At 46.3% G+C, this 17,136-nt stretch overlaps 1 protein-coding gene across 2 annotated transcripts in view; it reads left to right on the forward strand.

Moving 5' to 3' along the window:
* Window positions 1-1,971: 1,971 nt before the first annotated feature.
* yap1 (Yes1 associated transcriptional regulator) overlaps window positions 1,972-17,136 on the forward strand; it is an 82,352-nt gene continuing 67,187 nt past the window's right edge. For both annotated transcript variants that reach the window (XM_046293596.1, XM_046293595.1), the window contains exons 1-2: window positions 1,972-2,653; window positions 4,737-4,966. In XM_046293596.1, the coding sequence (XP_046149552.1) occupies window positions 2,453-2,653; window positions 4,737-4,966 (431 nt within the window). In that variant the 5' untranslated portion in view covers window positions 1,972-2,452. The remainder of the gene's footprint in view (window positions 2,654-4,736; window positions 4,967-17,136) is intronic.

Consider the following 17,136-nt stretch of genomic DNA (forward strand, 5'->3'; position numbering starts at 1 on the left):
AGCATTTAGTATGTACAGGGTTGAGGCTGTGATGGCAGGGTACAGCATTTAGTATGTACAGGGTTGAGGCTGTGATGGCAGGGTACAGCATTTAGTATGTACTGGGTTGAGGCTGTGATGGCAGGGTACAGCATTTAGTATGTACTGGGTTGAGGCTGTGATGGCAGGGTACAGCATTTAGTATGTACAGGGTTGAGGCTGTGATGGCAGGGTACAGCATTTAGTATGTACTGGGTTGAGGCTGTGATGGCAGGGTACAGAATTTAGTATGTACAGGGTTGAGGCTGTGATGGCAGGGTACAGCATTTAGTATGTACTGGGTTGAGGCTGTGATGGCAGGGTACAGAATTTAGTATGTACAGGGTTGAGGCTGTGATGGCAGGGTACAGCATTTAGTATGTACAGGGTTGAGGCTGTGATGGCAGGGTACAGCATTTAGTATGTACAGGGTTGAGGCTGTGATGGCAGGGTACAGCGGTTACTATGTACAGGGTTGGAGCTGTGATGCAGTGCAAATCTTAGGCTTCAACATGCAGGACGAAGTCAAAAATAAATAAATAAATATATATAATGAAAATGGTAATAAACCCCCCAGTATATAGTTTATCATGCCTGTAGTGGTGATGAATAAATGCCTTTTGAGGTGAAGGCAGACTAAATACTGTTGAGTGCAATCTAATGCGTTGTTGTTCTGTCACACAACACAATGCCACAGACGTCTCAAGTTTTGAGGGAGCGTGCATTTGGCATGCTGACTGCAGGAATATTATTTATTATTATTATTATTATATTATTATTATTATTATATTATTATTATTATTATTATATTATTATTATTATTATTATTATTAGGAATGTCCACCAGCGCTGTTGCTCTCTACCGTAAACAGTGCTTTAGAGAATTTGCTAGTACACCCAACCGGCCTCACAACCTCAGACCATGTGTATGGTGGCGTGTGGGCGAGCGGTTTGCTCATGTCAACATTGTGAACAGAGTGCCCCATAGTGGCGGTGGGGTTATGGTATAGGCAGGCATAAGCTACGGACAACGAACACAGTCACATTTTGTTGATGGTAATTTGAATGCACAGAGAGTAACGTGATGAGATCCTGAGGCCCATTGTCCTGCCTTTCATCCACCACCATCACCTCATGTTTCAGCATGATAATATACGGCCCCATGTCCAAGGATCTGTACACAATACCTGGAAGCTGAAAATGTCCCAGTTCATCCATGGCCTGTTTACTCAGACATGTCATCCGTTGAGCATGTTTGGGATGCTCTGGATCAACATGTACGACAGCGTGTTCCAGTTCCCGCCAATATCCAGCAACTTCTCACAGCCATTGAAGAGGAGTGGGACAACATTCCACAGGTCACAATCAACAGTCTGATCAACTCTATGCAAAAGAGATCAGGCTCCTGAGTTGTGCAGCGGTCTAAGGCACTGCATCTCAGTGTAAGAGGTGTCACTACAGTCCCTGGTTCAAATCCAGGCTGTGACTGGGAGTCCCATAGGACGTGGCCGAGGTAGGTTGTCATTGTAAATAAGAATTTGTTCTCAAGTGACTTAAAATAAAATAAACATGTGTCACTGTATGAGGTGGTCACAACAGATACGGAGGAGTTTTCTGATCCACAAACTTTTTTGACAAACAGTATTTCCAGTCATGTGAAATCGATAGATTAAGTCCTAATTTATTTATTTCAATTGACTGATTTCCTTTAGATGAACTGTAACTCAATAACATATTTGAAATTGTTGCATGGTTGCGTGTATATTTTTATTCAGTATAATTAAAATAACTTTTCCCACACCAAAGCACTTGAAGTTTGTCTAAAATATGAAGCTGTTTTAATGTAATATTGCGGTCGAGGAAGTTCTCTCCGTGTCTTTAAAGGAACTTGTCGTTCCAGATAACGCGGCCAGGCTCCGCCCGGTCTGAGGCTCAGATCACATGAGTCAGAGTTTAGACCCAAGTCAGACTCAACTTTACAACACTGACACGGCTGGGATTTGCAATGTGCGCTGTCACTCGTTTTTTTATGGAAAAATCTGAAAAACGTTCGAGGGTAAATCTGTGCAGTAATTTGATTTTAGTAAAAAGGTAAAGGTTCAACTTTTTCTTTGTGATTCTTTTTTTTGTGTGTAAAAGTTACAGATCCAGTTGAGTAGATATGCGCGTTGTTATATTTTACAGTGTGTTCTCCCGAAACATCAGAAAGAAGTGTACACTTGGTGGTGACTGCTAACCCTGCTGCTGGGAGAACAGAACTTCATCAAATTTACTTTTGGACTCACTTTGATTTAACTTTCGATGATCGAGGTTTCGAGTTTCGCTCTCCGAAAAACGTGATTTTTTTTTGTCTCTTTGGGTTGAGTCTTTTTAAACATATATTTTTTCTCGGGTAAATAGTTTTTTTTTGTTGATATTTTTTGTTGGAATAAACATGGATCCGAGCCAGCACAACCCCCCGGCCGGTCACCAGATAATCCACGTCCGTGGAGACTCCGAGACGGACCTGGAGGCCCTTTTCAACGCTGTTATGAACCCGAAAAATACCATCGTCCCCCCCTCCGTCCCAATGAGGATGAGAAAGCTTCCAGATTCCTTCTTCAAACCGCCAGAGCCAAAGTCCCACTCCAGACAAGTAAGACGAGAGAGACCACCCTCACACACAGCCCAGATACAAAGCCCCCAGACACTTCACCAACTATAACAGAACAATCCGCTGTGCATGTTACTAGTCGACTGTGTCCCAACACGTTCATTACATTAGAAGGCATCTTCTGTTGTCGAAATCAAGACGAATCAACTGAAGCAGCTTCACTTTTTCAGGAGTTGTTGAATAACTTTTTGTGTTAGGCGTATTAACTAGTACTACCTACGTGCTATTACTATAGTTAATGTAAGTTATTCCAAACGTTTAAGGTACAGATATATCTTATGTAGGCTTGATATAATGCAGTTTATTGTATTTCCGAAAAGTATTATTTAATTAATACACCGAGATGAACATAATATTCGTTTTAAGATTGATATAAAGTTGTTAGGTTTGTAAATCGAGGAATGGACTGCAGCGTGAGGCCCTATGCTTGTAACAGGTCTGTTTAGTTAAACAATGCATGCCCTTTAATGTTAGTAAAAAGCTTAGGAAATCATGTGGTGGAATCACTCGTAGCCCATTTACACTTTTTAACCCTTTCGGTTTCTGATCTTTAATGAGTGAGTTGAGCCAACCGTGCGCATGCGCGGTTTGACTGGCATGGACGTGTCGGAGTATGCGCTTTCAGGACTTCCAAAGTTGTTGTCCCTGCTGCATCAGCCCTCTTGTCTTCTCCAGGCTTTATAAACCGAGCAGTGAGACGAGGCCTTCTTATTATCATAATGTTTGCTTCATTCAAGTTTAGGAACAGAAAGTTTGTTCTTATTGCATGGAACAACAACCAATGTATTTCTTTATTAAACTCAACTCGTTATAAAACTTGACTATAATTAATTATATGAATTACTTTGAATAGTGCGGAACATGATTGAACAACATTTAGGTGTTTTTTATGAAAACTTTCCATCAGTAATCTGGGTGACTCATGCACAAGTTAGTGAATCACTTTCCTGACTCACTCTCCTACTCCTCTTCTTCCCTGACTCCCCTGTCCTACTCCTGCTCTTCCTGACTCCCCTCTCCTACTCCTCCTCTTCCCTGACTCCCCTCTCCTACTCCTCTTCTTCCCTGACTCCCCTGTCCTACTCCTCCTCTTCCTGACTCCCCTCTCCTACTCCTCCTCTTCCCTGACTCCCCTCTCCTACTCCTCTTCTTCCCTGACTCCCCTGTCCTACTCCTCCTCTTCCCTGACTCCCCTCTCCTACTCCTCCTCTTCACTGACTTCCCTCTCCTACTCCTCCTCTTCCCTGACTGCCCTCTCCTACTTCTCCTCTTCCCTGACTCCCCTCTCCTACTCCTCCTCTTCCCTGACTCCCCTCTCCTACTCCTCCTCTTCCCTGACTCCCCTCTCCTACTCCTCCTCTTCCCTGACTCCCCTCTCCTACTCCTCCTCTTCCCTGACTCCCCTCTCCTACTCCTCCTCTTCCCTGACTCCCTCTCCTACTCCTCCTCTTCCTTGACTCCCCTCTCCTACTCCTCCTCTTCCCTGACTCCCCTCTCCTACTCCTCCTCTTCTCTGACTCCCCTCTCCTACTCCTCCTCTTCCCTGACTCCCCTCTCCTACTCCTCCTCTTCCCTGACTCCCCTCCTACTCCTCCTCTTCCCTGACTCAACCTCCTACTCCTCCTTTTCCCTGACTCTCCTCTCCTACTCCTCTTCTTCCCTGACTCCCCTCTCCTACTCCTCTTCTTCCCTGACTCCCCTCTCCTACTCCTCATCTTCTTCCCTGACTCCCCTCTCCTACTCCTCATCTTCTTCCCTGACTCCCCTCTCCTACTCCTCCTCTTCCCTGACTCCCCTCTCCTACTCCTCCTCTTACCTGACTCCCCTCTCCTACTCCTCCTCTTCTAACCTGACTCCCCTCTCCTACTCCTCCTCTTCCCTGACTCCCCTCTCCTACTCCTCCTCTTCCCTGACTCCACTCTCCTACTCCTCCTCTCCCCTGACTCCCCTCTCCTACTCCTCCTCTTCCCTGACTCCCCTCTCCTACTCCTCCTCTTCCCTGACTCCACTCTCCTACTCCTCCTCTCTCTCTCTCCTCCTCTCTCTTCCTCCTCTCTCCGCCCAGACCAGCACAGACGCAGGTACAGCCGGTGCCATTGCCCCCCACCACGTGCGTGCCCACTCGTCCCCTGCCTCCCTACAGCTAGGGGCAGTGTCTCCCCTGTTGGGCATGGTCCCTGCTGGTGCTCCCCCATCGCACCTCCGACAGTCGTCTTATGAGATCCCAGAGGACATGCCCCTGCCCCCGGGCTGGGAGATGGCCAAGACCCCCTCTGGACAAAGATACTTCCTCAAGTAAGTTTAATAACAGAACCTTACGTATGTTAACTCTCTATGCCTTTTTAATAATGCTATTATTAAGATCCAATAACAGCCCTATGGGCCCTGATCAAAGGTAGTGCACTTTTGAAACATATGTGTCTGGGGATCAGGTTACAGCTGGAACATAGTGTCTGGGGATCAGGTTACAGCTGGAAGGTAGTGTCTGGGGATCAGGTTACAGCTGGAACATAGTGTCTGGGGATCAGGTTACATCAAGAACATAGTCTCTGGGGATCAGGTTACAGCTGGAACATAGTGTCTGGGGATCAGGTTACAGCTGGAACATAGTGTCTGGAGATCAGGTTACAGCTGGAACTGTCTGGGGATCAGGTTACATCAGGAACATACTGTCTGGGGATCAGGTTACAGCTGGAACATACTGTCTGGGGATCAGGTTACAGCTGGAACATAGTGTCTGGAGATCAGGTTACAGCTGGAACTGTCTGGGGATCAGGTTACATCAGGAACATACTGTCTGGGGATCAGGTTACAGCTGGAACATACTGTCTGGGGATCAGGTTACAGCTGGAACATAGTGTCTGGGGATCAGGTTACAGCTGGAACGTAGTGTCTGGGGATCAGGTTACATCAGGAACATAGTCTCTGGGGATCAGGTTACAGCTGGAACATAGTGTCTGGGATCAGGTTACAGCTGGAACATACTGTCTGGGGATCAGGTAACGTCAGGAACATAGTCTCTGGGGATCAGGTTACAGCTGGAACATAGTGTCTGGGGATCAGGTTACAGCTGGAACATAGTGTCTGGAGATCAGGTTACAGCTGGAACATAGTGTCTGGGGATCAGGTTACATCAGGAACATAGTGTCTGGGGATCAGGTTACAGCTGGAACTGTCTGGGGATCAGGTTACAGCTGGAACTGTCTGGGGTGGTCAGGTTACATCAGGAACATAATGTCTGGGGATCAGGTTACAGCTGGAACATAGTGTCTGGGGATCAGGTTACATCAGGAACATAGTGTCTGGGGATCAGGTTACAGCTGGAACTGTCTGGGGTGGTCAGGTTACATCAGGAACATAATGTCTGGGGATCAGGTTACAGCTGGAATGTAGTGTCTGGGGATCAGGTTACAGCTGGAACATAGTGTCTGGAGATCAGGTTACAGCTGGAACGTAGTGTGTGGGGATCAGGTTACAGCTGAAACGTAGTGTCTGGGGATCAGGTTACAGCTGGAACGTAGTGTCTGGGGATCAGGTTACAGCTGGAACGTAGTGTCTGGGGATCAGGTTACAGCTGGAACGTAGTGTGTGGGGATCAGGTTACAGCTGAAACGTAGTGTCTGGGGATCAGGTTACAGCTGGAACGTAGTGTCTGGGGATCAGGTTACAGCTGGAACATAGTGTCTGGGGATCAGGTTACAGCTGGAACATAATGTGGGGATCAGTTTACAGCTGGAACGTAGTGTCTGGGGATCAGGTTAAAGCTGGAACGTAGTGTCTGGGGATCAGGTTACAGCTGGAACGTAGTGTCTGGGGATCAGTTTACAGCTGGAACATAGTGTCTGGGGATCAGGTTACAGCTGGAACATAGTATCTGGGGATCAGGTTACAGCTGGAACATAGTGTCTGGGGATCAGGTTACAGCTGGAACATAGTGTCTGGGGATCAGGTTACAGCTGGAACATAGTGTCTGGAGATCAGGTTACAGCTGGAACATAGTGTCTGGAGATCAGGTTACAGCTGGAACTGTCTGGGGATCAGGTTACAGCTGGAACATAGTGTCTGGGGATCAGGTTACATCAGGAACATAGTGTCTGGGGATCAGGTTACAGCTGGAACGTAGTGTCTGGGGATCAGGTTACAGCTGGAACTGTCTGGGGATCAGGTTACATCAGGAACATAGTGTCTGGGATCAGGTTACAGCTGGAACATAGTGTCTGGGGATCAGGTGACATCAGGAACATAGTGTCTGGGATCAGGTTACAGCTGGAACATAGTGTCTGGGGATCAGGTTACAGCTGGAACATAGTGTCTGGGGATCAGGTTACAGCTGGAACATAATGTCTGGGGATCAGGTTACAGCTGGAAAGTAATTTTATTTGTCACATACACATGGTTAGCAGATGTTAATGCGAGTGTAGCGACATGCTTGTGCTTCTAGTTCCGACAATGCAGTAATAACCAACGAGTAATCTAACCTAACAATTCCACAACAACTACCTTATACAAACCAGTGTAAAGGGATAAAGAATATGTACATAAAGATATATGAATGAGTGATGGTACAGAACGGCATAAGCAAGATGCAGTAGATGGTATCGAGTACAGTATATACATATGAGACGAGTAATGTAGGGTATGTAAACATTATATTAAGTGGCATTGTTTAAAGTGGCTCGTGATACATTTATTACATAAAGATGGCAAGATGCAGTAGATGGTATAGAGTACAGTATATACATATACATATGAGATGAGTAATGTAGGGTATGTAAACATTATATTAAGTGGCATTGTTTAAAGTGGCTAGTGAAACATTTTTACATGTATGGCAGCAGCCACTCAATGTTAGTGACGGCTGTTTAACAGTCTGATGGCCTTGAGATAGAAGCTGTTTTTCAGTCTCTCAGTCCCTGCTTTGATGCACCTGTACTGACCTCGCCTTCTGGATGATAGCGGGGTGAACAGGCAGTGGTTCGGGTGTTTGATGTCCTTGATTATCTTTATGGCCTTCCTGTGACATTGGGTGGTGTAGGTGTCCTGGAGGGCAGGTAGTTTGCCCCCGGTGATGCGTTGTGCAGACCTCACTACCCTCTGGTGAGCCTTACGGTTGTAGGCGGAGCAGTTGCCGTACCAGGCGGTGATACAGCCCGACAGGATGCTCTCGATTGTGCATCTGTAGAAGTTTGTGAGTGCTTTTGGTGACAAGCCAAATTTCTTCAGCCTCCTGATGTTGAAGAGGCGCTGCTGCGCCTTCTTCATCACTCTGTCTGTGTGGGTGGACCAATTCAGTTTGTCCTTGATGTGTACGCAGAGGAACTTAAAACTTACTACACTCTCCACATCAACGTGGATAAGGGGGTGCTCCCTCTGCTGTTTCCTGAAGTCCACAATCATCTCCTTTGTTTTGTAGTCGTTGAGTGTGAGGTTATTTTCCTGACACCACACTCCGAGGGCCCTCACCTCCTCCCGTCGTTGTTGGTAATCAAGCCTACCAATGTAGCGTCGTCCGCAAACTTGATGATTGAGTTGGAGGCGTGCGTGGCCACGCAGTCGTGGGTGAACAGGGAGTACAGGAGAGGGCTCAGAACGCACCCTTGTGGGGCCCCAGTGTTGAGGATCAGCGGGGTGGAGATGTTGTTACCTACCCTCACCACCTGGGGGCGGTCCGTCAGGAAGTCCAGTACCCAGTTGCACAGGGCGGGGTCGAGACCCAGGGAGACCCACTGCCTCTGATCTGACAGACTCACTAAACAGAGAACATCCCTGGTCATCCCTACTGCCTCTGATCTGGAGGACTCACTAAACAGAGAACATCCCTGGTCATCTCTACTGCCTCTGATCTGGAAGACTCATTAAACAGAGAACATCCCTGGTCATCCCTACTGCCTCTGATCTGACAGACTCACTAAACAGAGAACATCCCTGGTCATCCCTACTGCCTCTGATCTGGAGGACTCACTAAACAGAGAACATCCCTGGTCATCCATACTGCCTCTGATCTGGAGGACTCACTAAACAGAGAACATCCCTACTGCCTCTGATCTGGAGGACTCACTAAACAGAGAACATCCCTACTGCCTCTGATCTGGAGGACTCACTAAACAGAGAACATCCCTGGTCATCCCTACTGCCTCTGATCTGGAGGACTCACTAAACAGAGAACATCCCTGGGGAGACTGAATGGTGATGTTGTGGCTTTACACCACTGGGGAGACTGAATAGTGTTGTTGTGGCTTTATACCACTGGGGAGACTGAATGGTGATGTTGTGGCTTTACACCACTGGGGAGACTGCATGGTGATGTTGTGGCTTTACACCACTGGGGAGACTGAATGGTGATGTTGTGGCTTTACACCACTGGGAGACTGAATAGTGATGTTGTGGCTTTATACCACTGGGGAGACTGAATGGTGATGTTGTGGCTTTACACCACTGGGAGACTGAATAGTGTTGTTGTGGCTTTATACCACTGGGGAGACTGAATGGTGATGTTGTGGCTTTACACCACTGGGGAGACTGAATAGTGATGTTGTAGCTTTACATCACTGGGGAGACTGAATAGTGATGTTGTGGCTTTACACCACTGGGAGACTGAATTGTGATGTTGTAGCTTTACACCACTGGGGAGACTGAATAGTGATGTTGTGGCTTTACACCACTGGGGAGACTGAATGGTGATGTTGTAGCTTTATACCACTGGGGAGACTGAATGGTGATGTTGTAGCTTTATACCACTGGGGAGACTGAATGGTGATGTTGTAGCTTTATACCACTGGGGAGACTGAATGGTGATGTTGTAGCTTTATACCACTGGGGAGACTGAATGGTGATGTTGTAGCTTTACACCACTGGGGAGACTGAATGGTGATGTTGTAGCTTTATACCACTGGGGAGACTGAATGGTGATGTTGTAGCTTTATACCACTGGGGAGACTGAATGGTGATGTTGTAGCTTTACACCACTGGGGAGACTGAATGGTGATGTTGTAGCTTTACACCACTGGGGAGACTGAATGGTGATGTTGTAGCTTTATACCACTGGGGAGACTGAATGGTGATGTTGTAGCTTTACACCACTGGGGAGTCTGAATGGTGATGTTGTGGCTTTACACCACTGGGGAGACTGAATGGTGATGTTGTAGCTTTACACCACTGGGGAGACTGAATGGTGATGTTGTGGCTTTACACCACTGGGGAGACTGAATGGTGATGTTGTAGCTTTACACCACTGGGGAGACTGAATGGTGATGTTGTGGCTTTACACCACTGGGGAGACTGAATGGTGATGTTGTGGCTTTACACCACTGGGGAGACTGCATGGTGATGTTGTGGCTTTTTGTGTTAGTTAACCCCAGCTATATTTGCGGTCAACTCTCTCACAGGAAGCTGCTGTGGTTGGTCAACTACTTCCATAATCTCAGTAGGAGCGTCTTGATAACTTCCTCTTTGTCCCTCATAGTCACGTTTGGCTTTTCTCTTTTCTGAAAATAGAGAGAACCTGCAAAACTCTGGTAATTCACTCAGTTGACATCTTCAGAGTATGTTGATATTCTTCTCTTACATGTATTTTTTCAGTAATTACATCTTTTGTCTCAGTGATATGTTACACAATGTTATGACATAACAGAGACTGAGGTTGTCGCCATGACACTTTTGGAGTACAGCGTTCCATGCTAGGCGTGTTTGTGACCGTGTTACGGAGCTAGGCACCCTGAAAGCATTCTGTATCGGCCGCACATCAAAGTTGAGAGACACTCGATCTGAAATGAAAAGAGACCTCCTCAGCAGAGCTGCTGAAAAAAACACTCCTATTTATAAACAGGGGTTGTCTGACCAACCCCTGGTGGCAAGAAGAGAAGAGGGAGAGAGATGTAATAACAGAGTCAAAAAGAGAGAAAGTTGACATTTCAAGACCGCGGTCTTTTAGGATATGGTGTTTAAAACAGTTTAGTAGTCATCACATTGACTCATTCTGGATCTCCTTTTAGCAGGCCTGCAGGGCCCCAAGTAGAGCCAGTTATGCAAGTGTGAAGGTCCCCAGTGTGAAGGTCCCCAGTGTGAAGGTCCCCCAGTGTGAAGGTCCCCAGTGTGAAGGTCCCCCAGTGTGAAGGTCCCCCAGTGTGAAGGTCCCCAGTGTGAAGGTCCCCAGTGTGAAGGTCCCCAGTGTGAAGGTCCCCAGTGTGAAGGTCCCCAGTGTGAAGGTCCCCCAGTGTGAAGGTCCCCCAGTGTGAAGGTCCCCCAGTGTGAAGGTCCCCCAGTGTGAAGGTCCCCCAGTGTGACGGTCCCCCAGTGTGAAGGTCCCCCAGTGTGAAGGTCCCCCAGTGTGAAGGTCCCCAGTGTGAAGGTCCCCCAGTGTGAAGGTCCCCAGTGTGAAGGTCCCCCAGTGTGAAGGTCCCCCAGTGTGAAGGTCCCCCAGTGTGAAGGTCCCAAATTACACCCTATATAGTGCACTACTTTTGACCAGAGCCCTAGTCCCTATATAGTGCACTACTTTTGACCAGAGCCCGATGGGCTATATATGGAATAGGGTGCCATTTGGGAGGTAACTCCAGTGACTCATAAAGCTGTGGTTGCTGCATGATGACGCTCTGGTTTGGAAGCCAGTTTCCCTTGTAATTTCCTTCAGCCATGATGACGCTCTGGTTTGGAAGCCAGTTTCCCTTGTAATTTCCTTCAGCCATGATGACGCTCTGGTTTGGAAGCCAGTTTCCCTTGTAGTTTCCTTCAGCCATGATGACGCTCTGGTTTGGAAGCCAGTTTCCCTTGTAATTTCCTTCAGCCATGATGACGCTCTGGTTTGGAAGCCAGTTTCCCTTGTAATTTCCTTCAGCCATGATGACGCTCTGGTTTGGAAGCCAGTTTCCCTTGTAATTTCCTTCAGCCATGATGACGCTCTGGTTTGGAAGCCAGTTTCCCTTGTAATTTCCTTCAGCCATGATGACACTACTGTGATGGCTGCCGTGGCAGTCAGCTTTGTGTCGATGGAGTTGAATGGACTCTGCCATGTGGAGCTCAGAAAGAAGAGGGAGGGAGAAAGAGAGAGGACTGGGCGAAGACTGGAGCAGCTCTATGTCCAAAGTAGTGCACTATATAGGGAATAGGGTGCTCTGGTCCACAGTAGTGCACTATATAAGGAATAGGGTGCTCTGGTCCAAAGTAGTGCACTATATAAGGAATAGGGTGCTCTGGTCCAAAGTAGTGCACTATATAAGGAATAGGGTGCTCTGGTCCAAAGTAGTGCACTATATAAGGAATAGGGTGCTCTGGTCCAAAGTAGTGGAATAGGGTGCTCTGGTCCAAAGTAGTGCACTATATAAGGAATAGGGTGCTCTGGTCCAAAGTAGTGCACTATATAAGGAATAGGGTGCTCTGGTCCAAAGTAGTGCACTATATAAGGAATAGGGTGCTCTGGTCCAAAGTAGTGCACTATATAAGGAATAGGGTGCTCTGGTCCAAAGTAGTGCACTATATAAGGAATAGGGTGCTCTGGTCCAAAGTAGTGCACTATATAAGGAATAGGGTGCTCTGGTCCAAAGTAGTGCACTATATAAAGTAGAATAGGAATAGGTGCTCTGGTCCAAAGTAGTGCACTATATAAGGAATAGGGTGCTCTGGTCCAAAGTAGTGCACTATATAAGGAATAGGGTGCTCTGGTCCAAAGTAGTGCAAAGTAGTGCTATATAAGGAATAGGGTGCTCTGGTCCAAAGTAGTGCACTATATAAGGAATAGGGTGCTCTGGTCCAAAGTAGTGCACTATATAAGGAATAGGGGTCCAAAGTCTGGTCTCTGGTCCAAAGTAGTGCACTATATAAGGAATAGGGTGCTCTGGTCCAAAGTAGTGCACTATATAGGGAATAGGGTGCTCTGGTCCAAAGTAGTGCACTATATAAGGAATAGGGTGCTCTGGTCCAAAGTAGTGCACTATATAGGGAATAGGGTGCTCTGGTCCAAAGTAGTGCACTATATATAGGAAAGTAGGGGAATAGGGTGCTCTGGTCCAAAGTAGTGCACTATATAAGGAATAGGGTGCTCTGGTCCAAAGTAGTGCACAAAGTAGTGCACTATATAAGGAATAGGCTCTGTCCAAAGCTCTAGGGGTGCTCTGGTCAAAGTAGTGCACTAGTGCACTATATAAGGAATAGGGTGCTCTGGTCCAAAGTAGTGCACTATATAAGGAATAGGGTGCTCTGGTCCAAAGTAGTGCACTATATAAGGAATAGGGTGCTCTGGTCCAAAGTAGTGCACTATATAAGGAATAGGGTGCTCTGGTAAAGTAGTGCACTATATAAGGAATAGGGTGCTCTGGTCCAAAGTAGTGCACTATATAAGGAATAGGGTGCTCTGGTCCAAAGTAGTGCACTATATAAGGAATAGGGTAACTAGGGTGCTCTGGTCCAAAGTAGTGCACTATATAAGGAATAGGGTGCTCTGGTCCAAAGTAGTGCACTATATAAGGAATAGGGTGCTCTGGTCCAAAGTAGTGCACTATATAGGGAATAGGGTGCTCTGGTCCAAAGTAGTGCACTATATAGGGAATAGGGTGCTCTGGTCCAAAGTAGTGCACTATATAAGGAATAGGGTGCTCTGGTCCAACTATATAAGGAATAGGGTGCTCTGGTCCAAAGTAGTGCACTATATAAGGAATAGGGTGCTCTGGTCCAAAGTAGTGCTCTGGTCCAAAGTAGTGCTATATAAGGAATAGGGTGCTCTGGTCCAAAGTAGTGCACTATATAAGGAATAGGGTGCTCTGGTCCAAAGTAGTATATAAGCAATAGGGTGCTCTGGTCCAAAGTAGTGCACTATAGGAATAGGGTGCTCTGGTCCAAAGTAGTGCACTATATAAGGAATAGGGTGCTCTGGTCCAAAGTAGTGCAGTAGGGTGCTCTGGTCCAAAGTAGTGCATATAAGGAATAGGGTGCTCTGGTCCAAAGTAGTGCACTATATAAGTAGGGTGCTCTGGTCCAAAGTAGTGCACTATATAAATAGGAATATATAAGGAATAGCTCTGGTCCAAAGTAGTGCACTATATAAGGAATAGGGTGCTCTGGTCCAAAGTAGTGCACTATATAAGGAATAGGGTGCTCTGGTCCAATAGTGCACTATATAAGGAATAGTGCTCTGGTCCAAAGTAGTGCACTATATAAGGAATAGGGTGCTCTGGTCCAAAGTAGTGCACTATATAAGGAATAGGGTGCTCTGGTCCAAAGTAGTGCACTATATAAGGAATAGGGTGCTCTGGTCCAAAGTAGTGCACTATATAAGGAATAGGGTGCTCTGGTCCAAAGTAGTGCACCAATAGGGTGCTCTGGTCCAAAGTAGTGCACTATATAAGGAATAGGGTGCTCTGGTCCAAAGTAGTGCACTATATAGGGAATAGGGTGCTCTGGTCCAAAGTAGTGCACTATATAAGGAATAGGAATAGTGCTCTGGTCCAAAGTCCAAAGTAGTGCACTATATAAGGAATAGGAATAGGAATAGGGTGCTCTGGTCCAAAGTAGTGCACTATATAAGGAATAGGGTGCTCTGGTCCAAAGTAGTGCACTATATAAAAGTAGTGCACTATAGGAATAGGGTGCTCTGGTCCAAAGTAGTGCACTATATAAGGAATAGGGTGCTCTGGTCCAAAGTAGTGCAGTGCAGGGTGCTCTGGTCCAAAGTAGTGCACTATATAAGGAATAGGGTGCTCTGGTCCAAAGTAGTGCACTATATAGGGAATAGGGTGCTCTGGTCCAAAGTAGTGCACTATATAAGGAATAGGGTGCTCTGGTCCAAAGTAGTGCACTATATAGGGAATAGGGTGCTCTGGTCCAAAGTAGTGCACTCCAATTACATTGAATGAACTGCAGGACAAAATACAAACCCTCCAACCCAAAGAGGCCTGTGGTGTTGATGGTATCCTCAATGAAATGATCAAATATACAGACAACAAATTCCAATTGGCTAAACTAAAACTCTTTAACATCATCCTCAGCTCTGGCATCTTCCCCCAATATTTTTAACCAAGGTCTGATCTCCACAAAAGTGGAAACAAATTTGTCCCCAATAACTACCAATAACTACCAATAACTACCAATAACTACCAATAACTACCAATAACTACCAATAACTACCAATAACTACCAATAACTACCAATAACTACCAATAACTACCGTGGGATATTAACAGCAACCTTGGGGAAAATCCTCTGCATTATCATTAACAGCAGACATACAGCATACACAGAGAATACACAGAGGCAGAATACCTGACCACTTTGACTAAGGTCAAAGCTGGGACCGAGAGACTGAAAAACAGCTTCTATCTCAAGGCCATCAGACTGTTAAACAGCCACCACTAACATTGAGTGGCTGCTGCCAACACACTGTCATTGACACTGTCCCAACTCCAGCCATTTTAATAATGGGAATTGATGGGAAATGATATAAATATATCACTAGCCACTTTAAACAATGCTACCTTATATAATGTTACTTACCCTACATTATTCATCTCATATGCATATGTATATACTGTACTCTACATCATCGACTGCATCCTTATGTAACACATGTATCACTAGCCACTTTAACTATGCCACTTTGTTTACTTTGTCTACACACTCATCTCATATGTATATACTGTACTCGATACCATCTACTGTATGCTGCTCTGTACCATCACTCATTCATATATCCTTATGTACATGTTCCTTATCCCCTTACACTGTGTATAAGACAGTAGTTTTGGAATTGTTAGCTAGATTACTTGTTGGTTATCACTGCATTGTCGGAACTAGAAGCACAAGCATTTCGCTACACTCGCATTAACATCTGCTAACCATGTGTATGTGACAAATAAAATTTGATTTGATTTGAAGCTGTAAGGTCTACTACACCTGTTGTATTCAGCATTTCACTGTAAGGTCTACTACACCTGTTGTATTCAGCATTTCACTGTAAGGTCTACCTACACCTGTTGTATTCAGCATTTCACTGTAAGGTCTACCTACACCTGTTGTATTCAGCATTTCACTGTAAGGTCTACTACACCTGTTGTATTCAGCATTTCACTGTAAGGTCTACCTACACCTGTTGTATTCAGCATTTCACTGTAAGGTCTACCTACACCTGTTGTATTCAGCATTTCACTGTAAGGTCTACTACACCTGTTGTATTCAGCATTTCACTGTAAGGTCTACCTACACCTGTTGTATTCAGCATTTCACTGTAAGGTCTACTACACCTGTTGTATTCAGCATTTCACTGTAAGGTCTACCTACACCTGTTGTATTCAGCATTTCACTGTAAGGTCTACCTACACCTGTTGTATTCAGCATTTCACTGTAAGGTCTACTATACCTGTTGTATTCAGCATTTCGCTGTAAGGTCTACTACACCTGTTGTATTCAGCATTTCACTGTAAGGTCTACCTACACCTGTTGTATTCAGCATTTCACTGTCAGGTCTACTACACCTGTTGTATTCAGCATTTCACTGTAAGGTCTACCTACACCTGTTGTATTCAGCATTTCACTGTAAGGTCTACTACACCTGTTGTATTCAGCATTTCACTGTAAGGTCTACTACACCTGTTGTATTCAGCATTTCACTGTGAGGTCTACTACACCTGTTGTATTCAGCATTTCACTGTGAGGTCTACTACACCTGTTGTATTCAGCATTTCACTGTAAGGTCTACTACACCTGTTGTATTCAGCATTTCACTGTGAGGTCTACTACACCTGTTGTATTCAGCATTTCACTGTGAGGTCTAGAGGGAGGGGGTAGTAAAGGAGGGGGAGAGAAGGAGGGGAGAGAAGGAGAGGGAGAGAGGGAGAGAAGGAAAGAGGAAGAGAAGGAGAGGGGGAGAGAAGGAGAGGGAAAGAGGGGGAGGGAAAGAGGGAGAGAGGGAAAGCAGGGGGAGGGAAAGCAGGGGGAGGGAAAGAAGGAGAGGGAGAGGGGGAGAGAAGGAGAGGGAGAGGGAGAGAAGGAGAGGGAAAGAGGGATAGAGGGAGAGGTGAGAGAAGGAGAGGGACTGAAGGAGAGGGAACGAGGGATAGAGGGAGAGGGGAGAGAAGGAGAGAGGAGAGGGAGAGGGGAGAGAAGGAGAGGGATAGAGGGAGATGGGAGAGAAGGAGAGGGATAGAGGGAGAGGGAGAGAAGGAGAGGGAGAGGGAGAGAAGGAGAGGGAAAGAGGGATAGAGGGAGAGGGAGAAGGAGAGGGACTGAAGGAGAGGGAACGAGGGATAGAGGGAGAGAAGGAGAGGGATAGAGGGAGAGGGGAGAGAAGGAGAGGGAGAGGGAGAGAAGGAGAGGGAAAGAGGGATAGAGGGAGAGGGGAGAGAAGGAGAGGGACTGAAGGAGAGGGAACGAGGGATAGAGGGAGAGAAGGAGAGGGATAGAGGGAGAGAGGAGAGGGAGAGGGGAGAGAAGGAGAGGGATAGAGGGAGATGGGAGAGAAGGAGAGGGATAGAGGGAGAGGG

The sequence above is a fragment of the Oncorhynchus gorbuscha genome, linkage group LG13 (assembly GCF_021184085.1).
Source record: "Oncorhynchus gorbuscha isolate QuinsamMale2020 ecotype Even-year linkage group LG13, OgorEven_v1.0, whole genome shotgun sequence".
In the NCBI taxonomy this organism is placed as follows: domain Eukaryota; kingdom Metazoa; phylum Chordata; class Actinopteri; order Salmoniformes; family Salmonidae; genus Oncorhynchus; species Oncorhynchus gorbuscha.